The 26,904-nt window shown below is 36.0% G+C and overlaps 2 protein-coding genes and 1 long non-coding RNA gene across 6 annotated transcripts in view; 2 read left to right on the top strand and 1 right to left on the bottom strand.

The window, feature by feature from the left end:
* LOC111502048 (tubulin alpha-3 chain) overlaps positions 1-11,526 on the top strand; it is a 46,477-nt gene extending 34,951 nt beyond the window's left edge. The window contains exons 4-7 of the mRNA XM_023156011.2: positions 306-434; positions 4,016-4,186; positions 5,989-6,248; positions 10,920-11,526. Coding sequence (XP_023011779.1) covers positions 306-434; positions 4,016-4,186; positions 5,989-6,248; positions 10,920-11,313 — 954 coding nt within the window. The 3' untranslated portion in view covers positions 11,314-11,526. The remainder of the gene's footprint in view (positions 1-305; positions 435-4,015; positions 4,187-5,988; positions 6,249-10,919) is intronic.
* A 3,566-nt stretch (positions 11,527-15,092) lies between these two features.
* Men (NADP-dependent malic enzyme) overlaps positions 15,093-26,904 on the top strand; it is a 49,049-nt gene continuing 37,237 nt past the window's right edge. The window contains exon 1 of one of the 3 annotated variants that reach the window (XM_023156014.2): positions 15,093-15,181. In XM_023156014.2, coding sequence (XP_023011782.2) covers positions 15,108-15,181 — 74 coding nt within the window. In that variant the 5' untranslated portion in view covers positions 15,093-15,107. Of the gene's footprint in view, positions 15,182-22,428; positions 22,613-25,612; positions 25,750-26,904 lie in introns of those variants that run through there. The other 2 variants (XM_023156012.2, XM_023156013.2) reach the window with 2 other exon arrangements.
* On the bottom strand, positions 15,885-19,022 carry LOC141486638 (uncharacterized). 2 transcript variants are annotated; one of them, XR_012467961.1, is made up of 4 exons: positions 18,742-19,022; positions 17,657-17,951; positions 16,560-16,722; positions 15,885-16,109 (listed from the first exon to the last, which is right to left on the bottom strand). It is a non-coding gene; the product is annotated as an uncharacterized lncRNA (long non-coding RNA). The 2 variants fall into 2 exon arrangements; XR_012467960.1 differs by having other exon boundaries at positions 17,657-18,931.

A 26,904-nucleotide genomic window follows, 5' to 3' on the forward strand; every position in this document is an offset into this window, starting at 1 on the left:
TTTTTCTGCAGCACTTGTGCGTTTCTATTAAAAAGTTTTCTCTTCAGAACTTCACAATCTTCTTGAGAATAGCTTTTCTGTTTTAAGTACTACTTACTTTTGTTTTTTACGTTGTATTTACGCGGAATAATCCTCGGAATTTGAATTTGAATTTCAGATTACTCTCCTTTGAAATGATTTTAGGTAATATACCGATAGTTTTAGCAGTTTTTGGTATTTTTGATGAATTATTTGGTACGATTTCTTTCATGCGTTTCATATTGAATGTTGGCACATTAAAAATATCACAAATGATATAATTCCAGGGATTCTTGGTCTTCCATTCTTTCGGAGGAGGAACTGGTTCAGGATTCACCAGCTTGTTGATGGAAAGGCTCAGTGTTGACTATGGAAAGAAATCTAAACTGGAATTTTCCATCTATCCGGCTCCACAGGTAAAGTATATTATTTATTTTTCAATTAGATAAATTAAATTTCGATGGTTATCTACGAGAAAAATTAAAATCATCTTGTGGAAAGTAAAATACTTCAAATAGTTATATTTTTCAGTGTACTTCATAATTTTGAGTTTATGGCTATCACTTATTAATAACACAACACAACAAAAAAATATTTTTTGAATGTTTCCTATACTAAATTAGTCGATTTCTACTAATTTTGGGGTGATAAAAACGAAAATAACAATGAAAAATTTTTATTAGCTCTGGTTTTTGAGATACACAGTACTTAATCTTAAAGAGTAGTTATACTATACCTGAAAAGTGAAAGTACATAAAACAATATTGTTATGTTTCTTTTAGAATATTTTAAGTACAAAATTAATAAAAAAAAACATTATTCTTAGTGTTTTGACAAATAAAAGAAGTTTGTACCACCAAATTTCAATTAAGTCCATCCGATTCATTGTAAGATCGCTGTCGTTTAGCTTGTCTTTTATAAAACACTTCTGGAGCATCCCTACACACAGACCAGCAGTAGTCTGCAAGCATTGCTTCATTCCAACGGCCCTGATATCTCTGTTCCATTAAGGCAATGTCTGGATGGAATCTTTCTCCATGTTCGTCACTCACAGCTCCACAGTTTTGTGGGAAGAAATTAAGATGAGAGTGAAGAAAATGAATTTTTAAGGACATGTTGCATCCAAGTTGGTGGTAAGCTTGAAGAAGCTCTTTAACCAATGCTGTGAAGTTATCATCTCTTTTGTTACCTAAAAACACATGTACAACCCCCTTAAAGGCTTCCCAGGCTCTTTTTTCATTTCCTGTTAAAATCATGTCAAAAGCAGGATCATTTACGATTTCACGGATTTGAGGCCCAATAAAGATGCCTTCCTTGACTTTAGCATCACTCAACCTGGGAAACTTTGCTCTCAAGTACTTAAAAGCTTGTCCTTCCTGGTCCATGGCCTTCACAAAGTTTTTCATTAGTCCCAACTTAATATGTAATGGGGGAAGGAGAACATCCTTAGGATCTACAAGAGGCTCGTAAACTACATTTTTCTCATTAGGGTTTAGGTCTCGTGTAGGCCAGTTCATTTTTTTATAGTGAGATTTTCTATCCCGACTGTCCCACAGACACAAAAAACAACAGTACTTGGTGAACCCTAATTGCATTCCTAGGAGTATAGCAATGACTTTCAGATCACCACAGATGTGCCACTTGTGTTGTTCATATTTGATTGATTGGAGAAGTGTTTTCATATTTATATACGTTTCCTTCATGTGAACTGCATGACCTATAGGAATAGAGGGTAGCTGATTTCCATTATGCAGAAGTACAGCTTTAAAGCTTAGTTTTGAAGAGTCTATAAACAGTCTCCATTCAGATGGAGTGTGATCCAAATTCAAGCAGTCCATCAAACCATTAACATCAGAACAAACTACGAGGTTTTCTTTTTTCTCAAAAAAAGGAAGCAAATCTTTTTGACGCTGTCTGTACTGAGATATTTTCACATCATGTTTTAGAAGATTCCACTGTTGTAGTCTTGACCCTAACAGCTCAGCCTTTTCCTTAGACAAGCGAAGATCTCTTATAAGGTCACTCAACTCTGCTTGACTAATTCTGTGCGGATCACTAGACCTATCGCTTACCTCAAAATCAGGGTCATAGGATGTAGATGGATGGGTTGCTCCTTCTAAACAGTCTTCATCACCTTCCTCTAAAATTTCATAGTTTTGGGGTGGAGAAGGGACTGGCAAATTGTCTGAGTGTGGTACAGGCCGAAGAGCAGATGGGAGATTAGGGTATTTAACCGTTCCTCTTTTTTTCATAGATAAACCTTGCTTAATGGGAGGAGTTAAGCAGAAATAACAGTCGTCTGTATGATTGGTAGGCTCACGCCAAACCATAGGCAATGGCAAAAGCCATTGCCCGGTTTTTATTTTTCAGCCACTCTCGCAATATGACGGAACAAGAATTACAACATATATGAGGAGCCCATGATTTATCTTGGTCCCCAACTTTCACACCAAAATAATGTTCATAGGCTGTCTTAACGATAGGTGTCATTTTACGTTTCTGAGCCTTAAATGTTATTTCACCACATATATAGCAAAAGCTATCGACAGAATTCACACACTTTCGAGGCATTTCAGATCAGCACTTAAATTAATTTAAAAATCAACTTCACACGATAATTTCAATAGCAACCACGTGCGTACAATTGACAAACTCACATAGGTTATGTTTACTACTTTAGAACAGCTGATGAGAGGGGTGTTATGTAAACAAACATGTGTACCAACTGTTGGTGATGAAATATTTCATTTGTTAAAAACTCAATATACATATATATAATATAATGATACTATATCTTGAAAACAAGAGCTAATATATAATTTTTATGGTCACTTTCGGTTTTAACACGTGGAAATACATTAAAATCATCTAATTTCAACCCCGAAACAAAAACTTTGTTGTGTTGTGTAATGTATGGGACCTCTCTCCTCCACAGTAGAGGGGCCTCCATAATGAAGATAAAAAACTTTCACATTTTTTCTACCGAACATATCTTTTGGTTTTTTTCTCTAATACTCACACAAATATATCAGAAAGCCCTGATTTCAAGTTTCTATTTACTTTCAATTTTGAATTGATTTGATATAGATTTGATTGAGCATTTCAGTAGCAATACTTTTTTCAATGACTAATTTGTGATTCGTACCCATGAGTTGGGAAGGAATAAAATATGTGAAAAAAGTCCGAAAAATAATTATTAATTAGGTGCCTCCACTTATTTGTAGCTCTAGGGCCTCCAAACATCCAAATCCGGCCCTGGAAATAGATAATCAGTCATTGGAAATTTATAAAATTGTAAATACTGTTGACTTTTTTAAATTATATAACTATTTAAAGAAAAATCAGTATAACCCAGTACCTTTCGAAATTAATTAACCACACGAATCAATCGAACATTCAAATTCAAATTAGTTTCATTGCAGTTATTCAATAAATACCAACAGACTATGAAAGTTTAAATATTGACATGGACAGCTGTTGATAAAAAATAATTTCACTTTAATCAGACAAATCGTTTGGATTGCTTTTTCTAAATCAAAATCAACAAAATAGATGAGAGTTATGGTTAAACTTCGATTCGACTATCCTAGTCACTCCTTCACATAAAAAAATCAGTAATGAATAAAATTTTCTTTACAATTTTCAACAAAATTCGTTAGAATGAAGAAAAGAAAAAATGAAACTTTCTATGTTTTTCACCACTTTCATTTGTAACTAACGTTACTGCAGTTTCGTCCATTTTCGAACTTATACAAGTTTAAAAATGTCACTATAGGACGAAACTGCAGTAACGTTAGTTACAAATAAAAGTGGTAAAAACATAGAAAGTTTCATTTCTCTTTTCTTCATTATGATTTCCTACCACGTAGTAACGGCTACATCCATCAATTCAAATTCATAGGAAAGTAATCAATACCTCAAACAGTATATGTCAGATGAAAAATGAACATAATTCTCAATAAGCTATAGGTACCTAACAACTATTTTATTTCTATAGGTTTCTACTGCAGTTGTTGAGCCATACAACTCTATTCTAACAACACACACAACCTTGGAACATTCGGATTGCTCCTTTATGGTGGACAATGAAGCCATTTACGACATCTGTAGAAGAAATCTCGACATCGAAAGACCTACATATACCAACCTCAACAGACTGATTGGTCAGGTAGGAAAACAGTAGTCATCATCAATAGATTATCTCCATTCATAGTCTGTCAAGTGTCAAATTCTATGGTACGAAAAATTACAAAATGTGAATTGTAGCATACATTTTCAAGGATTCTCCATTCTGGGATAACATTTGCTATATTATTATTTCATGTTTTTACGCAACAGAATCCTGCGGTTCATGGTTACCCGAACAACAGTGAATACAAATATTTGTAGTCAGTACGGGAACCAGAGATGTGCAGTGTAGTTAAATACTGTAGCAAAGCGGTAGAGCTTCGAGAGAAGAGGAGGAGGTAATTCTTAATGAGATTAAACTTCGTCCTCTAGCTGAAAAGTCTCCAAAATAACTGATTTTCAACTCCGTATACCCATGTGTACTTTCCAGTACTCCAGAAGTTTCGACCACTTTGTAGATTGTGGCTGTTACAGATAGGCTAGTTTTTTTCTACATACACGGTAGGGCAGTGACTTTGCAACCGAATAGTCTGCTCAAAGACATTTCTGCTACATCATATCAATTTTGCAAGCCCTGATTGCATGTCCATCACTCTATAACTTGTGTTGAATAGCCTGAGCAAAAATATATCTTCAAAAGAGAGAAGGAAGTCCACCCCGGTTATAGTTGGAATGTGCCGTTTTGTGAGGTAGTTTGACTACTCACCTTTCAACATTAGGACGAAAAGCAAGAGAGTGGATTTGAATTCCAAGAAAGACCAAACAGTTATTGTTAACACGAGCACCTATTTCGATCCGACGTGGATTTATAAAATATTGCATAGCATGCGGACAGACTTGATGGAGAGTAGACAGCAAGATCCGGAAGAGTTCCTAGGTTTTCTTTTGAACTGTCTCAATGATGAAATGTTGGATTTATAGGGGTTGGTTGGATGTTACACTAAAGATGGAAATCCTCCTGCTGACTCTACTACAGGCAATGATTCAACTGATAAGTGGAAGGTGATAGGATCGAAAAATAATGGATATGTAAATAGAAGGACCAACACCGATGAGCGACATCTTCAGAAGACAACTAAAGTCGAGCCTACATCGTGCCGGACATCACATTACTGAGAATTCTAGCAAACATCGAGAAAGTTAGGTCTACAAGGCAAGCGCTTGGGGTTCTCGACTCCAAAAACCAGGGGCTGAATTCGTCAAAAACTAGTGACCAAGTCGGAGCGTGGGAGCAAGCAATGTTCTGTGAACCTCCCGTGATCTTTATATTGCATCTGAAGTTTTTTTTATTACAGCCATGACGTTTGCAAAGCTTTGAAGTTTGAATTCAACTTGGAAATTGATAGTGGTATCGTTGAAAACACAGTCTCCAGAAGAAAAGTAGTACAAACTATTCGCCGTCGTGTACCACGTCGGCCAAGAGGCCAACAAAGGACACTTCGTAACTGATGCCTTCCACGTCTGCTACAACTTTTGTTTGAGGCAGGATGGTTCCTCGGTCAAGACCGTGCGGAAAAAATACATGCTCCAGAAACCGCGAGTTTCTCATTTGTTGTTCTACAGACGTAGCGATACAATCCAATATAAATAATGCCTTCCTAGGGGGATGAGCTTGCTCACTGCTTGGGATCGTACGGAATTTCTTCGTGAAGTTTTTGCTCCTGATCAGGTCAAAATTGTTACTATTGGATGTTTAACTAGAACAGTGCATACCTCAAATTAAATAATGTTTTATATGAAAAAACTAATAATATTCATGCATTGGACTCTATACTAAAGCTACTAGAACTTGTATAAATATCATTATTACACCTACTTTAACATAAGTTACTCCATTTTCAGATAGTTTCTTCTATCACTGCCTCCCTAAGATTTGATGGTGCTTTGAATGTAGATCTAACAGAGTTCCAAACGAACTTGGTTCCTTACCCCAGGATTCATTTTCCTCTAGCAACATACGCTCCTGTGATTTCAGCAGAGAAGGCGTACCATGAACAATTGACTGTCTCAGAAATTACCAACGCCTGCTTCGAACCTGCCAATCAATTGGTCAAGTGTGACCCAAGACATGGAAAATATATGGCTTGCTGCATGCTCTACAGGTATTAATAATAATATGCAAAAATACCAAATAGAAAAAATACCAATAATTAGAGAGTATATATAAATGAAACGATTCAGATTACAAAAAAAGAGAATGAAAAACAATCATAACATTGAATTTTTTAATAGTTCTTAAAATAAACTGTTTGCTGTTATGATATATCGCACAGGTCGTACACCGTAATGAATAACTTACACATTATAAATATCGGCGACTTTTTCAATAATTTGTGATCTAGGTTCAAGAAACTGAATTTGTCTTAACAAGTCACTACAATCAATTTTATGATTCAAAAGTTTAACCAAAAACATAATTGCGGTGCATTTTCTTTCATCTGCTAGGGCTTCTAAGTTGAATGTCTTTAATAAAATATTCTGGTCTGTGCCCCTAACTGAATAGAATCCATTGCACTTAAAAAACATGGATTTCAAGCACGAACACTGAACAGATTCTAATCGTTGAACGGAATTTTGATATAATGGACACCAAATTAACTATGCATTATCTACCTTACTTCTTATGAAAATGACATAATTTGAGCGTATCAACATTTGAAAATTCACCCCAGTTTCTGGAGAAATATCCCAATAGCTTCAAAGCCGACGAAACGATGTGAGTTATTCGAGTATAAAATGTAAGTCTTCGATCAAACACGACCCCTAAATCTTTAAACGTGTCACCGTCTTCGAGAGCTGTATAGTTCATGGAATATTCTAAAATTAAGAATAAGAGTGGCCCCAGATTAGACCCCTAGGGCACCCCTGAAGTAAAAATATAATGGTTTGACTGTACCCTCCATATTCGACGAACTAAATGGGATCTGACAGATAAGATTTAAGCAATCATAGTAAAGAAATAGAAAATCCGATCCTTTGAAGTTTGTTCAAAAGTAGAAAGTGGTCAATCTGATCGAAGGCTTTTTTATATCAGTATAAACGACGTCAACTTGTTCTGTTGAATCGAGATTACAAGAAATATATTCAGTTATACTCGCCAGGTTTGTTACGCTAGATCTTTTGGGCATGAATTCATGCTGATTTGGTGTCATCATCATTGTGATATCGTTATATATTTGGTCATAAATAATGCTTTCAAAGAGTTTTCCAAAATTGCATTAAATAGCCACTGACCTGTAGTTGGATACGAATGATCTTTCGCCAGATTTGAATACGAGACATATTTTTGTTCTTTTCCATATTTCTGGTTAGCTTTCAGAACTGACAATTGAATTGAAGATATGTGAAAGTGGTTCTATCAACGGAAAAATGTAATATTTAACAATAAAACTTGGCAAGTTGTCCACCCCAGCGGTAAGTTTATCTTTCAGTTTTTAAGAAGGTCTTATCTTTTTCAGAAATGGGCTTAATTCAATGGATCAAATCTAGTCTCTGTATTATTATAGTTAGAGTTCAAGTATACACTAGATACTTTAGTAATACAACCGGAAATTGTAAAAAAGTCGATTCGCTACATATATTTAATATTGTATTTCAACCTGATTATAACTATAACGGCTTGGCCTATTTTTGAGGTCGCCTTCAGGCCAAACGCCTGAAGATCGTAAAGTTCTTATTCCAATAAAAAAATCCGTTGAATAAAAGTTGTAGAGAATTGAATAGTGAGTTCAGCAAGCAAATTTGTCCAATAAAATTTCTAGAAATATGACAATATCCAAATATGATGATGTTAAAGGTCTTGGATACAAAAAAGCACCATTATGATGAGAACTAGAAAACAGTCTAATCCATATTTCTAATGAATTAGGTATGCTCACAGATATGCGTCTTAAAGTAAATGACATGAATGTTATAATCCGCTATACACACGAATATTAGATAAGGCTAGTCAAGAGGTCCAGTTTATCGCCTACGGTAGATTCCATGTCACTTGCATCAACCTCTTCCAGGTCGGCATCAACATTTTCTTCACCAATGTCGTTGCAAATATTGCTGCATCTTTAGTCTGATGTGGTGTGTTTGCAGTGGACTCTACTGCAGTTTTTGCAAATACTGCTGCATCTCCAGCCTGACTCTCTGCATGAGTAGCTCAATTTCTGCAAGAGTGATGCAGACTCTTATGTATATCTCCTGCATGTGCAGGCTCAATTTCTGCCTTATTTACGACCGCAGTAGATGATCTGAAGCAAAAATAGAGGTAGGGTGTTGTTGCAGTGGACTATACTCTAAACATTTATTGCTACACCTCATACTCCTGCAAGCGTTGCTCCATTGCAACCTTTTTAGAACTGCAGTAGGGAATGAAGCCACTGATACTTCGTTTTCAAGTTTATTCGACGGGATCCAAGAAGTTACCAAACCATCCTAGGATTTGATAGTATAGATATAGTAAGGACAGTGTTGATGACAAGTTTGGAAGAGTGAAGTTAGCTTAGCCTTTGTTTTTGATTCAATAACTCAAATCAGGACTAGTGCCACGAAATCCCGTTGCACTTCCCAGCTGATTTTGTGTTTGGTCGCATCAGATTAAAAAATACATCAACATGTTTTTCAAGGTCAGTGGTCTTCTCCAAAAGAGTGGAGAACTTTGTTTCACCCATACTAAAGGGGAAAGGAGTCATATGACAGCTGTTAAAGACGTGAACAAACAGTAGAAACTCCTCATCGAACTGGTAAGATGAAAATGAATACATGACATTCTTCTTGCCACCCCTATCAGGTTTCTGGAAGTGCAAGTTCTTAATCTTATTAGATTAAGAATATTATTAGATTGAGTTCTAACTAAACTGAGTGTCTTCACGTAATAGGTACTTTCCTTCTGTCTGAAAAAATTACAAGCCTGGCTAGTGTGTTTACGATCTACAGAAGTTTGAAAATCACAATTTTTTACAGTCGCTTATTTTCTGGTCAAATTATGAAGTTGAGGTTTTGCAGAAGTCAAAAGTGATCCTCAGGCTTTCGAGTTGAAAAACTTGGATTTATCATGTCCATACCATACCTGAACACGAAAAAAATTCAATTCTCACCGACAGTTAATGCAAGGTTTATATTTTTGAGCGCCTCTCACTTTTGAATTATTGTTTTGGAATGTAGGTTTAATATTTCGAAAAACTAATTTCCTGAGAATAGGAAATTTCAAAACGAAAAATTAAATGCACTTCATCATTATTTTTGAATTCAATTTTGTCTATATGTATAGGAGTAACTCCTTCTTTTCACTTGAATGAAGGCTCAAGAAACAATATTGAGTTTTCCTGAAATTGACTCTTATTGACTACTGTTTCAATATTATTATCTAGATTCAGTTTTTTTCAAAGATTTTCCCCAACAATTATGCATTTTGTATTAATATCCAAATGCATATTAGTAACTGAAAAACGTTTCAACAAATAACCGTATTGCCAAGGACTTCCATTCTACTTATATTATGTTCTTTGCCGTTCTGTATGATTACTTTCACATATTCGATTTGAATATTTTATAGTCGTTTATTGAGTAAACTTCACTATTTATAATTGGCAAAGGTGTGAATAATACAGTATTATCATGACAAAGAAAAAAAGCGAAAAGAAACTGAAATGATTTCCAATGCTCATCTTATGTACAAAATGGCGCTCATTTCAGATGAACTGAATGAATATTCACTGAGATATTACAGTTTAATGTAGACCCATGAAAACAATCACTTTTTAAAACAACCTATATGATATCTAGCGTCTCCAGACCAAAGTATTCAAACCCCAGCTAAAATCCTGCCTTATGAAAAATGGTTTTTATAACCTAACAAATTTAATAAGCTTCTGTGAACGTCAATAAAAGCTTCTATTGCTACAAGTTCTTTATATTTTTGTACTTATGTTTTTCTTTCATGATTCTTTCGTGATTGTTTGAATTTTTTCATTGTGCATTTTTGTGGCTTGTATGTATGTTTTGGTGACACTCAAGTTATGGCTTGATGAAACATTCAACTCATGAAGACTGATCATTTTATCAAAAATATACTCATCAAAAAGCAGCTCGATTTCATGAATTCTGATTCTTGATAGGTGTGAACAGTGAGAGATTAATTTTGTACAAAAAATGATTAATAGTTCAAGGGATTTCTCTAGAATAAAATCGTAAAGCAGTTGAAATTTAAAAACTTCGACAATCTGCAGAGGCATTTGATCTTACAAACATACAGATAGATTAGATCACATTGTCGTGGTATCCCTAACAATGAGCTATTTCTCCATAGTTTTCTCTACGTCTCTATTAATTAGCTCACTAGTGGAACTAGTGTAAATTAGACAAAGGTCTTTTTATTCATTTCATTCAAATAATCATGAATTTCTACAAAATAAACAAGTCATCAATCACACATATTTGGTAAAATAGAATTTCAATAATTTAACTTTACAGAACTTTTGTAGTTTGGACTTTAAAGGTTATTACTTCCTGTCTTTAATTTATCTCCCTCACGACCATTATTATCAGTATCAGTATTATTCATTTCTTTCAGTTTGTAATAGAAATCATTCAAAAATACAATATTGTGAACCCATTCCCGATTTTTGTAATTTTCACGTGTCATTTTCACTCCCTGAAACTCAAAAATAATGGTCTTGATGGAAAACTGAAGTTAAGCCGTTATAACACAAAAGTGTTGCAAAAACTGATTATAATGCTCGATTATTTCCCGATATCATAAAACTGTCAATTCTTATTTTCAGAGGGGACGTCGTTCCGAAAGACGTAAACGCAGCAATCGCCAGCATCAAGACCAAGCGCTCGATTCAATTCGTGGACTGGTGTCCCACAGGGTTCAAAGTCGGCATCAACTACCAACCGCCCACCGTGGTTCCTGGAGGTGATCTTGCCAAAGTCCAGAGAGCAGTTTGCATGCTTTCCAATACAACCGCAATCGCTGAGGCTTGGGCTCGATTGGACCACAAATTCGACCTGATGTACGCCAAAAGAGCCTTCGTGCACTGGTACGTGGGAGAGGGGATGGAAGAAGGGGAATTTTCCGAAGCTCGAGAAGATTTAGCCGCTCTTGAGAAGGATTATGAAGAGGTTGCTGTGGACTCCATCGAAGCTGAAGCTGACGAGGGGGATGAATATTGAAGATACTAACTGCCTTACCAGAATTGCATTTAATGTTTCATTTTGCAAATGCCTGATTGTGAAGATAAGAGTGTCTTTCCAACATTCAATTGATTCCATATGTGTACTTCTAGTTACTCACAGATTTATTTTAACCGATTTCTATCTTTCTGATACTGTTACTCTTGACACTGTGTAACTTTCACAAGTATTTTATAAATATTTTGCAACAAATTCGACATTTTATTTCATATCCCGATATTCCTCTCTTCATAGCACTGCTACTAGTTATATAACTGAGAATTTTTTTATTTTCTTACAAGACGAAATGAATATTTGCCCTTCTAGCTACCATCGTTTACACACCATAGACTTCTACAGACAAACAGAATTAGTTAACATTGAATTGGTAAAGGCAACGACATCTTTTCTAACGAAAACACAGTATGTGGGATACATCAAAGATAAAAAAGATTCCCCAAGGATAGTTGAGTCCAGCCTAGTCCAAAAAGATCTGTCTGGTATTTGTGCTTTGTCTTTAGGCTCTGGTTAACTTGTAAGAACTTTTCATTCTGATACCAAGAAAACCCTTCACTTTTGTTGTTTTCAAACAAAAACAGCTATACAACTTGTCAAATGTAGAAGAAGACTTGAGAGCTTTTACAACCTGTGTGTTTTCTTTGCGCATAAGAAAGGAAGAGGTTGGAAACTAGCGTTCTTCAAGAATATCTTCCACAAATAATGCAATCACCCAAATCAAGTGTTCTGAAGTTGGATTATTTTCATTTTATAGATGTATTACTTAAATAACGTTGACATACCGAAATTTGTTATCATCAAAGTGTAATCAGACACATAGTACTGCCGATATGTTCAATGCGAGATTATTATTGCAACTGAGCACTTTCATCGTCTTCTAACGCGCATCTACATCGAAATTTAGAATGTATGATGGAGTTGACCGATAATTGATGAAAATCCATAACAAATTCAAATAACACTTTATTGTGAGATTGTGACTGAGATTGTGAGATTTTTACAAAAACGCAACAAGTGTTCCGTCATACAATGGCTTCTTCGGGCGTGTCTTTACTCTTCTAAAGACAAGCTCGAAACTTAAATTTTGCTCACTTCAGTACAATTTGTAACGTTTATTAAAATTGAAATAATTTTTTCTCAGAAGTTTTGGGGACTTGAGGTCCTTAAATCCTTGCAGTTGAAAAATATCTTACTCAAAGGTATAAGGTTTGTCAGGTATAATTTCAATATCTTTTCGAACCATTTTCATCTGAGAAAAACATCAATTTACTACAAATACTACAGAAGACATAATTACCCCCAATTATTGTAAAAAGTATAGGCAGCCATTATTAGGGAGTAGGGAGGGTGGGTGTAGACCACAGGTCACAGATTGATCATCCTCCCGAGGAATCGTCCTCCTAGTCCTAGGTCATCGTCCATCCTGTCATTTCCAGGAAGGTGAACAGGTCACTAGGAGACATCTCCTTAATATTGGCAGGTGTAGGCCAAGACTAGCCGAACACACACTCTCTTTGGCAACCTTGAGGTGTCTCACGGTGGCCTCTGCGAAGGTTTTGGGAGGTGCAGCGATATTACTGTCGTTGCGCGGCTTCCTCAACTTTTTTGGGGTTCCCTCCCTGGTAGTGCACAAGTGAGGGAGCTTTCCTGCAGGGGCAGCCAGTTCCTTGCATTTATTCAAGGCGGAGCTCTTGGCGCCCACCGCAGGAAGTACCCTTGCTGTTGGAGGTGGAAAGCGGTAGATTGGGAAGAACATTTTTGTTTATCCTTAGCCACCGCCTTAGATTGAGGTGAGCACTTCTGTCCAGCGTCGGGATTGGTTTTTGTTTTTGTTGTTTCTGTTGTTTCATTCATGTGTGTTCCCACGAGTAGCAAGGGAAGAGTTGGTCACTTCTGGCAGAGCCCCGCATTACCAGAGGTAGGCTGATTACAATGAGGTTTCGCCCAGTTCCCACGGTGGCATGTTTTGCAAAGACTTTTGGGGGGTTTTAGTTCACCTCACCCTACTTATTTCTGCCACTGACCGGGAGTCCGGCAACCCCGTCCATAAGGCCACATTGGCTTCCCTGACAGGGCCTCCAGTCCCCTGGCTGTTCCTCTATCCGCCACCTGGGAACGCGTCGGATAGGTAGCCCAACCCACGGCTATAGTAATTAGAACTATAGTAATTTAATTTTTCCGTTGAACTATTGAAGGAACAATGTATTCCAAGGAAAATGGGATCCCAAAGCATTCACTTTGACATTCTATTCCATTATTCTATTCTATGACATTAGCAGTTGCTTATTATAAATATTCACCCTTCATCGACACCACCCCGCATGGATGGACACCACCCTTTATGAATGGTGCCCATTTACATAGAGGGCATCACCCCATCACCAGTAATCGAGTTTTTCAAGTTAGATTTTGGGGGGAGCTCATCAACTGATGAATGATGAGTGCTTTTTTCGTTATAATCAGAAGGAAAAGTAGGAAAATTATAAATCAATTAAAATATATTGTCTGCGACTACTGAGAAAAGATTAGGTTTTGCTTGTTATTGTATTATTGCAAACTGATCTGTATCGAAATGATTTTCACAAATCAACCAAGTAATTTATTGTTGATGACTCTTTGGAACCACATTGTACTGCTTCTAACTGGCACTAGTATAGTTTGATAGCTTAGAATGTTATGAAAATATTCGCTAATGTCTTGTGCAAATGATGTACTTTACCCAAGTTTAATAGTTCTTTGAAAGTAATGATAGAACTTCTGTAGGTGCAATTCCTTGAGTCGGTAATCTCCTGCCAATCCCCATCCTCCTGGATGAATACCACCTGAACCAGGTGGTATTCATCTAGTAAAGAACAATGAACAATTGGCAGGAATATTATCGACAAACAGACCTATATGGCGTGTTACAGAATTCGCTTATTAGAACTTGGATACTCAGGAAGCATATTCAGAACTGAAGACATACTCTAATGTGTCTTTAGAACCAGTTATGTAGACATAGAGGAGAAGAGAGATCGGTCAAACATGCTGCCAGTTGCTGGACTGCGTGCCCAGAAGAAGATCGGTATACATGATCATTATGGTGAGAACGGTAGTGGTAAAGGTATATGTAATATGGAAATGTTGGGCTCTGGATCACAGGAGGCTAGACTTTTAGATAAATCCAAATTAGGCCCAGAAGGCTGTGACAAACCTCCACCAAAGGTATTTATCGTATTCATCAGTACAGCAAACAAAACTACTGAAATTAGTATTATGGTAATATGGGAGGAATAATAAGCCCAGGAGTTTGCAACGTATTTAGAAGACTTGGTATAATGGACAAGTAAGACGACTCCTAAGCATGGAAGATAAAGGTCATGATTATGTGAAAGTAAATAGTTGTTTCGATCATCCTGTTTGCAGGTCAATAGAATTTGGACTATTATTGTATGAATTTTCATGAGAACAATAAATGATCCAGATTATCTTACTAGTTCAAAAAGACGAACGAATCAACTTTATTTCAATTACTTCAATCTATTTTTAAAGTCTTTCTACAATCTAATTAGTCGAATTACAGACATCAACTGCTTTTCTTCACATTTCTGAGGTAAATCCTCGGTCTGTTGAGTGCTCCGTTGAATTCCATCTAAATTGAAATAATTAATTGCAATCTGCAAGCAATCAAATGATATACCTTGAAAACTAAAATGAATGTTTACCGAGTGTATGGTACATAGCGCAGTCGATTCTGTAACGTTGTTAGTGACGGTATCAATTGTCAACGGGCTACCATGGGCAGTACGGCTAGTGTGGCTAAACTGTGTTGTGGGGATATGGCAAATAAACAGAAGGGACAGACTTACTGGTAGGTGGACTTTCTTGATCGGTGCATAAATTTCAATGGGTAGATTTCATTCCATTATTTGAAGAACGTACCCAGTTAACACAAAACGATCTCAGAGATGTCAAAGTGCTGCACATTCATGTTTCAGATCACAGCCTTGAATCGCAATTTGACTCACATTGACATCTCACGAACTTCTATTTCGGACCCTGGTGACCGGCTTCAGGCATCACATTGTGTTGCACAATGAAACTCTAAAAGAGCTGAATGTGAGGTACTCTTTCGCTTCAAAATCAAACTCGCATAATCATGATTTTAGTAATGAAATGTGAGATTAGAAATTCTCAAAATGAGAGTTACATTAAGATTCACTCAGTAACTCACATTCCGATGAAAACGATGCATTTTCTGAAGTGTGTTGTAACTCGCATAGATGTTGCTTTCATAGTGAATGCGATAAAGCCGATCAATTCACTTATAGTGTGTCACGTGGAGCATCCACTGAAACTTTAAGGAACTTCTGATGATTCAATTATTGGTATTTCTCTTAGTACTCTTCACTTCATCACATTGATAATATACAAAAAAATACCAATAGCTAAATCTTTCATATAATTCTTTCCCTCAAAGTTTTATAGGAAGCTCATTTGTGACACACTATATGCTGTAGGCAGTTACAAAGTTCAATAGCCAAACACCAAAGAGTAAAATAAAAAGTCAAATAAGCATTTTCGCAATTTATATTTGCGCATCATATAGTATATAAGTATGAATATAAATAAAAATAAACTCTGAAAGCAACAAACAAAAACAAAATTCCCAGAAAACTGTTTCTCATATGACAGAAACTAACAAGATGATTTATTTTCTTCCCTGTCCTCCTCTGCTTTGCATGGCGAAGCCAATCTTTCGTCTTTCAAAGTCAATTCAAATCTTTGACAAATTGCACCTGAAATCAAAAACCCAGCTTAAAATCAAATGATATGTTTCATAATGCTTCTATTGAAATCTTATAAATTTTAGAAATAAAACTGAATAGAATTTATCAACGAAAAATTAAAATAAAATGTTTTGACAAATACCATCCTTACATTCCTGGTGGAATATATTATAATATATTAATAAAAGTGATGTAAATGGCTGCTTGATGAAAATTCATCATAACGTATTCAATTAACAATTAATTGTTTGATTTTCACTTATCAGTTTACAAAACGGCGACACGTGTTTCACTATACAATAGTTTCTTCAGACATGCTCAATACTCAAATCACACAATAAAGCGTTATTTCAAATACGTTGTTATAGTTTGACAATTGTTTTGAAAAAGAAAAAAGGTTAATAGCAAAAACTCATCTTCTGGTAGAAATACCTAGTGATTTTTTCATGATGTTCTCACCATATAAACATTATTCCAGTAATTGGTAATCACCAATTTTGTGATTGTTTTTCAACCCCTTTCAGCTGCACATCAGCGCCAACGAGTTGGTCATCAGTTTTCCCATAGCTTTGCTGTGGAAGTCTTTGGCAGTCAAACCTCCGATGGTCAAAAAATACTTCGTCTGAAAATGTTTGGATGAATAATTATGAATATTGTTAAAACTCTCTGGTGTGAATTTTTTTGTATTTTTTCTGGGAATTGTAACCTTTGAAACGTCAACAAAGATAAATATTTTAGCTTACAATTTCCTGAGAAACAATTGTTTATAATTTTCGGGTATGCAGTCAATAAGGGGATGGTAAAATAAGTGAACTCTTTTTTCTGTTCTAGCTTTTGAGTTTTTATTGGCTCTTCACCAGGAACTCTACAATGAATTGATAATTGATTGTAATATTTATTTAAGATATTGTGAAATGTGTTGCACTTACGAAAGTGAGGTTAGTAATCCCTTTCACTTGCCGCAATATGTAAACATAACACTTCCCAAACGACAAACACTCTTGGTAAAAAACAACATGAAATAAAAACTTTACATTATGTAATGAACATAATTACTAACCTCACTTTCGTAAGTGTATATAAGTAAGTATATATATACATATATATATATATATATATATATATATATATATATATATATATATATATATATATATATATATATATATATATATATATATATATATGACATTGATTTACACAAAAGGCGATTGTTCTTGGTCAGTTTGAACAACAAGCACACATTTATTATAATACAGACATAAATAATAAATATTGAAATGAAAATAATTCATCAATGTTAACTTTCTCAAAGGTATTCTCCATTTTTATCAGCCATGGTCTGCAAATTTTTGTTGTGAATGAAGCGTCAGGCACAAAAACGTGCATATTACGGTCAACAAACCCAGATAATATATTCAACAATGGAACTTATTTTAATTGTTATTATTATAAAACAAAGTACTAGTTCTTATAGTGTTTCAGTTCGAAAACAATTTCAAAACATATTAGTTTCTTAGCTCAGTTCAATTCAAATTTTTTAAATTAGTACATACCAATTCTTTCCTTCGTAGAAGGTCTGTTTCTACAATACTATTGAATTCGACCATTCCCTCGACCGAACTGAAGGGAAATTTTTCTGTGTTTTCGTAACTGGTTTCAATGTGATTTTTGTATGTTCCAAGTTCACTATAAGTTTCCCAAACATTGCTATTAGTTTGTCGAGTTTGATTAGTTAGTGGTCATAAACATATTGTGTTATCTTCTCTCAACCATGTTAGTGGCACCTCCTGTAGCACTTCGAAGTCTACCTCACTCTCATGAAGAAAGCAAACCACAGCATAAGACATACTGTAAACAAAATAACAGGAGACAATCTGGAGAGATATAACTGCAATAATCAGACTTTACGAGAAACTGACATTTTTCAGAAAAATTCTGAATGAACCTCTACTACAGTGATGTTGCCAATAAGCAAATTATTGCACTAAATACAAGTGGGATCAGACAGATCAAGAACTGGTTACACAAATTTTTTTTTAATTCAAAGCAAATTGGTTGAATTAATCCCTTTTGAAGGACCACTATCCGTCTTCTAGTAAAGTATTTATATAAAATATAGTATCATAATGATATATCAAGAGTGATATATGACTGATAAAATTATGGAAAAACTAAAATAACAATGACCCTGTATAAATGGATAACTTAAAAACAAACTTTACAACTACAAAATAAATATCAATATTTTGTTCGACGGGAAACTCTAAGAAAATGACTCGTTGACTGATTCAAACTGAAAACTCCCATATTGAAAACAAAACTCATTTATCAAATAAACAAATAATGATTTCAACTTCCTTCAGTTGTGATTTAAACACTACAAATATTGTTTAATTTTTTTTTTTTTCATATGATGAATGTATGGTACTGTAACAAAATCATTCCTTTCCTCTTTCGGAAGCTCATACAACATTGAACTGATTTATACCTTACCATGGTGAAATTGAGGTTATGTTGATCCGCTTCAATATTTCAATGTGATAACTAAAACACTGATTATTCTTGATTGAGAGAGTTTTATGTCTGAATATGAAAAGACGCGGAGTCCTTTTTCACTATTATTGTATTTGCCACTTACCTTTTGCATCAAAACAACAATCCCAAATAATTTTTAAACGGATAACACATAACTCAGTGAAACCACAGAACACTATGTAATGCGAAACCACAGAATCTATCTATTTGTCAAATTTTCTACTTTTGGTACAAATAAAACTTCGGTTAAAATTCAACTCACTCTTTACTATTTTGTGAGTCTCGAATGTGAACCGTTATGTGAATAGTATATACTGCACTGAGACGAAAAAAATGCGAATCAACAGATGATAAATTTGTGATTCACATTTGGGCGTCTTTGATACATCAAATAGCATCACAGATTCAGGTCTATTTGTGCCTTGCTGTAGCAAAAAAGTGATGAGAGATGACGTGTTAATTCAAATTCAATATCCCTTTACGGTAACAGTGATGTATATAAGAACTTCACATTTCAATAGATTAAAAGACAAGAAAGTAACATCGCATAGATGTTTGTGTTAACTGGGGTACCTGTTAAATCTAGACACTGCGATATACGAAAAATCCGGTGCTAAAAATTTTGAAAGAGAGCTCTATTAGCATTTATACAGTGTCTTCATAGATACACTTTTCGAATTTATTCTTGAGATGGCCCAATTACTTGCTGATGATTTTTTTGGTGTTAGGCAAACTGTGTGGTCTGAACTTTTTCCCAACATACTTCAAGTGACTAGACGAACAAAATCGAAAGTTTTGTGAAAATTTCATAATGAAGTGTTTCTTGAATACGTTGAAACTATTTATTTTGAAAATTTGGCAAATATTTCATTTTCACAGTAGTTCACATCAGTTCTATAGTTGCTTGTATAAAACTTATTTTCAACTGGTTCAATATAAATATAGTTGTTTTGGAAGAAGCAGATCTTTTTATCAGGACTGACTTTTTTCGTGAACAAAATAGTTTTTTGTTCAAAACTTCAATGTCAGTTTACACACGCTTATTTTCTGAATCACCCCATAGATGAATTCGAACGAAATAGATGAGGCTAACTTTCATTTGTGAATGCGCGAGAGGAAGAAATTCACTTTGAGCTATTTCTAGAAATCTATTCATAAAAAAAATTGAAAGAACAAGCAATGGTTCTTCCAGAGGCGATAAAAAGTTTATTAAAGCACTTCCTACTTACGACATCTATCATGAGTGAATGGAAAAAACTTGATATGAAGAGTTAGGAATCAAGTTTTATCTCTATTCTTGACCTACATCGGTCATTCTCTACCTTCACTGTATATCGAATTGGGAATCAAGGTTGTAATCGTGTATCAAATAATGTGCAATAATCTATTTATATCTTACTTTTTTGGTTGCAAAAAAGTTCACGTTTTGAAAGAAGCAGAGCTTTTTATCAGGACTGACTTTTTTCGTGAATATTCAAATAAAATATTACGCATTGGTCAAAGAAGAAACGGACTGGTTTAAGTTTGACGATAGTCGTGTCACGAAGTGTTCTGGTGATGTATTGAATTTATTGGAGCCTCTGGAGACACCCTACATTTTGTTTAATAAGAGAGAGGACATTGTTAGATCAAGATCTTCAGATGGTGTGGTGCTGCAGGTTTTTCCGGGTTTTCCTGCAGCTGAAAATGCAAATGCGCCACTGGAATCAATGATGTCGCCCCAGAGCGCCAATTAATTTTTATTGTTGTTTTTATTTTATTTTTATCGTTGTTTTAATGAAATAAAATAGTTTTTTGTTCAAAATTTCAATGTCAGTTTAAACACATTCTTTTTGTGAATCACCCCGTAGATGAATTCGAACGAAATAGACGAGACAAACTTTCATTTGTGAATGCGCGAGTAAAAGAAATTCACTTTGAGCTATTCCTAGAAATCTATTTAAAAAAAAATTGAAAGAATGAGCAATGGTTTTTATATTAAAGAAGAAAGTAATACAAATCATGAAATTATGAAACAATAATAATTAATTGGCGCTCCGGGGCGACTTCATAGATTCCAGTGGGGCATTTGCTTTTTCAGCTGCAGGTGCTGCAGCACCACGTCATCTGAAGATCTTGATTTACCAATGTCCTCTCTTTAGAGTTCCAGAAAATCGCAATTCGTTTTTGCTACCTCTTGAACAATTACTAAAAAGTAAACAAGTGAGGATTTTTCCAGCAAAAGATCTACAAACACAAGACGAAATAGACTGTACGGTCAGAGCGGTCAGGAGTATTGATTCTGCTATTTTCTGCTCACGAAAAGTATTCAACAAGAACCCCAAGAATTCGGAGCAATCCTCTTGTTGTCCTAACGAGTATCTAGTGGACTTCAAATACTTCAGGAAATCGCTTGGTGGGAGAGCTGATAAATTCTTACGAAACTGCAACTGCATGAACAATTGTTTGAGTTTGGTGAATAAGTAGAAAACATTTCCGTTCTTGTTCATTGGTAAAACCTAGTTCTTGAAATTCTTCATGAACAACACTTGTAAAATGCTATTCATGTAGCAAGTGTTCCCTAAATTATCAAATCCAATTTCCTTCGCAAGATTTTCAGAACATTTGTCTACTGATTCGTAAGGAAGAACATGTTTAATAGAATCTGTATCAGAACCATTTCTCAAGCTGCAATCGATCCTTTCAAGTAGTGAAGGGTTTCGTAGAAGGATCGATTCGGCTGTTGCTTCATGATGCTCTTCCACTGACACATAACCAGAATCATGAGGATTGCAGCTAATATTTGGAGGGCTGCACTGAAAAAGAAGAAGGTGGATCGAATTAACCTTGATAGGAGACTGATGAATATACACTTATCTAGGGTTGTTTTGAAGATATTTTACTTCTGTAATGAAATGAGGGCAATGCATGATCTTATCAAAGTTATGTGAAGGATGATTAGTTCCAAGGACCGAAGCAGCGTTACCACGTTGAATAGCAATACTAATTCTTTCTATCAAAAAAGAGGTAGAATGGTAATCTTTCGTTGCTTAGCTTATTCTTCTTCCGAGTTCATGAACGAATAACAGAGACTGAGGGCTATAAACACTAAAAGTTTCAACCGCTACTGGATGAAACAGATGGTTGTTACCAAGATCTTGCTATTTTTTCGTTTTATTTTTTCGCCAAACACTACTGCAGTTCCAACAGACTTCTTCTGGAGAGTACCAACTCAGCCAGATGAGAAAAGCTTCCGACTTCAGAGTTTGTAATATAATAAGTTTGATCGACTCCGAATCACCTTCGTCAGCCGAATCCGAAGTATTGGTACTAATTGGCAGAATCAGATTTCTACATTTCCTAAGAACTCATCTGCTCTATATTCATGTAACAGTAGGTACCTAAGGGTTCCAGAATTACAGGAACATCCGCTGACACCATTGTTCGTTTCAATATGTCGTTCACCTGGTTCTTCCGGAGGCGATAAAAGTTTATTAAAACACTTCCTAATCGCAACATCTATCATGAGTGAATGGAAAAAACTTTATATGAAGAGTTTAGAATCAAATTCTATCTCAGTATTCTTGACCTACATCGGTCATTCTCTACCTTCACTGTATATCGAATTGGGAATCAAGGTTGTAATCGTGTATCAAAAAAATCGCGGTAATCTATTTATATCTCACTTTTTTAGTTCCAAAAAAAGTGCACGTTATTGAAGCGTTCAGTCAGTGCATGCCTATTAAATGCATTTTCGCCAAATTATCAAATCATGCTATTTACCGATAAGCTTTTTTATTTACAAATATCCATTGGCTATCGACAGTTCGAAAGACAGGATCCGCGCTTTTGGTATAAATAGAGATGCTATCTAAATTTGATTCCAAATTTTGTTATAAAGTGTTCAGTGTAGGAAACGAAAATTTCAGAAGAACGATGGGGTCGACTTTGTACGATTATTTTTCGAACGTGGTTGGAAAATCGACCCCAAAAAGGTGAGTGGTTCTTAGTTTGAGGGCATTGCAGCGGTCAATGCAAGTGCATTATCAAAGTGAATATTGCACGCATCCAAACATAAGTTATCTGCGTGTTTTGTTATATAATTGTTTAGACTGGAAAATCACGAGAATTTGTTATGCATAATATCAATCATGATTAACAAGTTTTATAGTAATTCTTTCGCAGCTAGGAAGCTCTCCCACTTCTCCATTTTTCACAAACATGATACCTTTTTCAACATCTTGTTTTCTATAAAGATTATAAAAGATGCCTCTTCTTATTTTTGTCAAATGTATTGTTTTTTCTTCTTTCTTTTATTTTCATTTTCATTGTTTCCCTAGTATGATCCGACGCCTCACATTCTTATAATGCAGTGGTTGTTTCTATTTCTTCATTCTATTCTTCACATTTAACATCTCCATCCCTGTTTTGTTGAAGTATCCTCTGAATTGATGTTACGAGTATTTAGTGAGTGAATCGTATTTGAAGCAGTTCTCGGATTCATTTCTAAGGGCGTCTGTTACCAAGTATCCATACCTCCCCTTCTGTAGTCGCTCCTGACAAAATAAAAGTTAATCTGCAAGCTTATGCAGATGACCTTGTCATCCTGACAAGGTCCACGTCGGAAAGGGTAGCTTGTAATATCCTCCAAAGTACGTTGGACGATGTTCACAGTTGGTGCCTGGGGGAGCAGATGTCTGTCAACCCCAGCAAAACTGTGTTAGTCCCCTTCACCAGGACGAGAACATTGGACGATCTAACGCCACTTTCCCTCAATGATGAGGTCATTCCATTTGGAACGGAGGTTGAATATCTTGGCATTGTCTTTAATGAAGGACTCACCTGGAACGCTCACTTGGAAAAAGTTTTACAAAAGGCCAGACAGTCTGTTGTGGCAAAACTTGGGGTTTGGGTCCCAAACAAATCCATTGGATGTATGTGATGATTGTCAGACCAATGATCACTTATGGTAGAATTGCCTGGTGGTTGAAGGCTTTGCAGAAAACGGCGCAAGCGTAGCTCTCTGGCTTACAGAGACAGGCTTGTCTGGCTATCAGTGGTGCCATTAGTACCACACTGTCAGCGGTCATGGAGATCCTTCTAAATCTACTTCCTCTCCACATTCTTCTGGAAAGAGAGGCTAGATGGACTGCATACAGACTTGTGCACATTGCCAATTGCACAAGTCAGTATAATGCAGAGTGCAGCAGACTGTTGGTTGACACTGGATGTCACAGCATTCTGGAAATGACCTCTGACGTTATGCCTCCAACTGTCAACTACGAACTGCCTTATAAAGTACTATTCCCGAGTAGAGAGGACTGGATCCTCCGGGAGAAGGAAATATCAAGGGCAGATAGTTGTTGTTTCACAGATGGATCAAAAACACCTTCCGGTTCCGGTGCAGGTGTTTTCAAACGCAGACGCAGGACAGAGATATCTACCTGCCTAGGAACTGATGCGACTGTATTTCAAGCGGAAATTTACGCTATTGAATTGTGTGTCAATAAAAATATTCCCGGACAGTCAAGCGGCGTTGGAAGCTCTTTGCTCCTACTGAGCAACATCAAAATTTGTAGCAAATTGCCAAAAACGACTCTCCTCAATAGGAAGACTCACAGATTGTCTCTAGGCTGGATTTCTGGCCATACTGGCCTGGAAGGCAATGATGCTACTGACTCCCTTGCAAAGGAGGGTACTGCAAGCAGCTTCATCGGACCAGAACCTGTCATTGGCATCGCTTTAGGCTTTGCCAAACAAAGATTGAACTCCTGGATGGCAAGAAGATGTATGGACTTCTGGCACAATCTTTGAGGATTGGCTCACTCCAAACCCTTCGAAGCTTGATACCAAACAGTTTTTGGACTACAGTAGGGATGAACTACGATGTCTAACAGGCCTTCTTGCAGGTCACTGTCATTTGAATCATCATATGCAGAGACTCAAGCTGTCGGAAGACAGTTTATCTCGCTTCTGTTTGGAAAATGATGAAACAGCAGAGCATATACTTTGTGCCTGCTCCGCTGGGGACCGAATCAGGTTTTCAGAGTTCAGCAGAGCCGTATTCTTACCATCTGACCTGAAAGACCACTTACCATACAAACTAATCAGCTTCGTTGAAAAACTGGGTGTATTTGGTCGAGTCTGAACAGGTGTGAGCCACAACAAACCCTTACGGATTGGAGGGTCGAATAGACCCACTCACTTTAGACCTAACCTAACCTTACCTACCAAGTATTTCCAATATTCATAGTTTCTTTTTGACCGTGATTCGGTTAGGAACCAATGGTTTTTAAAACCTTTTCAGCTGGTTCAGAACCCATACGTAGCGTTGATGGAGAAGTCATTAATGATTTCGATTACAAAATACCCTGGTACCAAGGATACAAAAAATTCATTTGTATCCATCAGTTCTTTTTAATCTTAGTGGTGAGTCTTGCTGCCTATTTTCTGTTCATCAATGCCCTGAAGTGTATATGTATTGATTGAACGGGTAGTAATGGTTCTAATGACACCAAAATTTCAGTTAGTACTACGAATACTAGAAGTACATTCTGAATAGAAAAAATGATTTTCGTATAATTCAATGTTCACGTGAAAGTAGTTGTTCAGAAAGTACTTTCCTTTCTTGTGATTCGATGTTCATATGAAAGTAGTTATTTCGGGTGGGCTTTTTCATCCAGTCTGTATCTGAAAGTAACTTCTACGCATGACTTACACATGTTTATGATGAGTTGATTCTTAATTTCGTTGATTTCTTCCTTCCATCGGAAGATTCCTATATGTTTTGTATGAAGACGAAGGAGTGGAAAGCCAAAAGTCTTTTTTCTCAAAATCTACCAAGTTTCGAGATTAAAGTCGGAATTTGAAAAAAAAATTGGTTTCGAAATAGATGAAACAACTATAGAATTACTGTGTTGATGTATCAATAAAAAATATAATAGTATTTCATAAATATCGGCACCTTTTCCTAACTCGTTCAGTATGTTACAAGACGTTTCAAGCAACCTATTGTCAAAAACTGACATTTATATGTGAAATGTCATTTTGTGATGAGATTTCGGAATGTTACACTAAATTCTAGAAACGCTGTGAATGTTTTGAAACGATATTCAATGCTGCCTTCAATAATGTGAGTAAATCAAATAGTTCAATACTTAAATATAACAGTGGCTTGGATGTCTAGCAATGATCAAGAGCAATTTGCAACTTCGCAGGTAATGCCGAATCTTGCACCTTTACATGCGCCTTGCACATTTACAAGATTCACCGGACCACAACTATGAAACCAAGTAATCTGTGTGAATCTGTGGCAGAATCTTCCAGGATTGGCCCACTCCAAGGCGTTTATTCACCTTTCGAAGCTTGATACCAAACAGTTGTTGGACTACACTAGGGATGAACTACGATGTTTAACAGGCCTTCTTAAAGGTCACTATCATTTGACTCATCATATGCAGATACTCGCACTGTCGGAAGACAGTGTGTGTCGCCTCTGTTTGTAAAATGATGAAACAGCAGAGCATATACTTGCCTGCCCCGCTGGGGACGGAATCAGGTTCTTAGAGTTCAGCAGAGCCGTACTCTTACCATTTGACCTGAAAAACCACTCACCATACAAACTAATCGGCTTCGTTAAGAAGCTGGGTTTATTTGGTCGTCTGTGAATAGGTGTGAGCCACAATAAACTCTCGCGGGTTGCGGTGGAGGGTCGAATAGACCCACCCACTTCAGACCTAACCCAACCTAACCTAATCTGTGTAATGATTTTCTATACTATTTCCCTAGAACGGATGTAAAAAACAGGCATTAAGACAGCTAGGTACGGTTTTAAACTGGCTTTGAAGTTATCATAAATAGATCGCAAGCCCAAACTGATTATTTGGAAGTATGATTCCTCTCAAAAATTTACGTGAAATGTTCAAAAAATGAGGTGAATATTGAAATTTCGCGGGCTAGTCCATTCTATTACCGATTTTCAATATTTTTTTATATTGTTACACTCGTCTTGAACGTATGTTCCCATTTTCAGCTGTTTAGCATGTTTAGTTTGTTGTTGAGAGGCATAAAAGTTAGAAGTATTTCAGGCTTGGCGATTTTCTGCTATCGAAAAAAATGGATGAAAGACCTGGCATCAAAATTTGTGTCGAAACATGTTTACAAGTGGTACACGCTGCTATCGAACAAATGGATCAAAGAATTTTCGTCAAATTTCATGCTCAAAAACATGTTGTCAAGATTTTGCTCACTGTTTTCTTCAATTACCGTGACGTAATGCATCAGGAGT

Source organism: Leptinotarsa decemlineata, unplaced genomic scaffold (assembly GCF_025532065.1).
Source record: "Leptinotarsa decemlineata unplaced genomic scaffold, Ldec_3_MD MMD2_tig00026361_RagTag_RagTag, whole genome shotgun sequence".
NCBI classification, from domain to species: domain Eukaryota; kingdom Metazoa; phylum Arthropoda; class Insecta; order Coleoptera; family Chrysomelidae; genus Leptinotarsa; species Leptinotarsa decemlineata.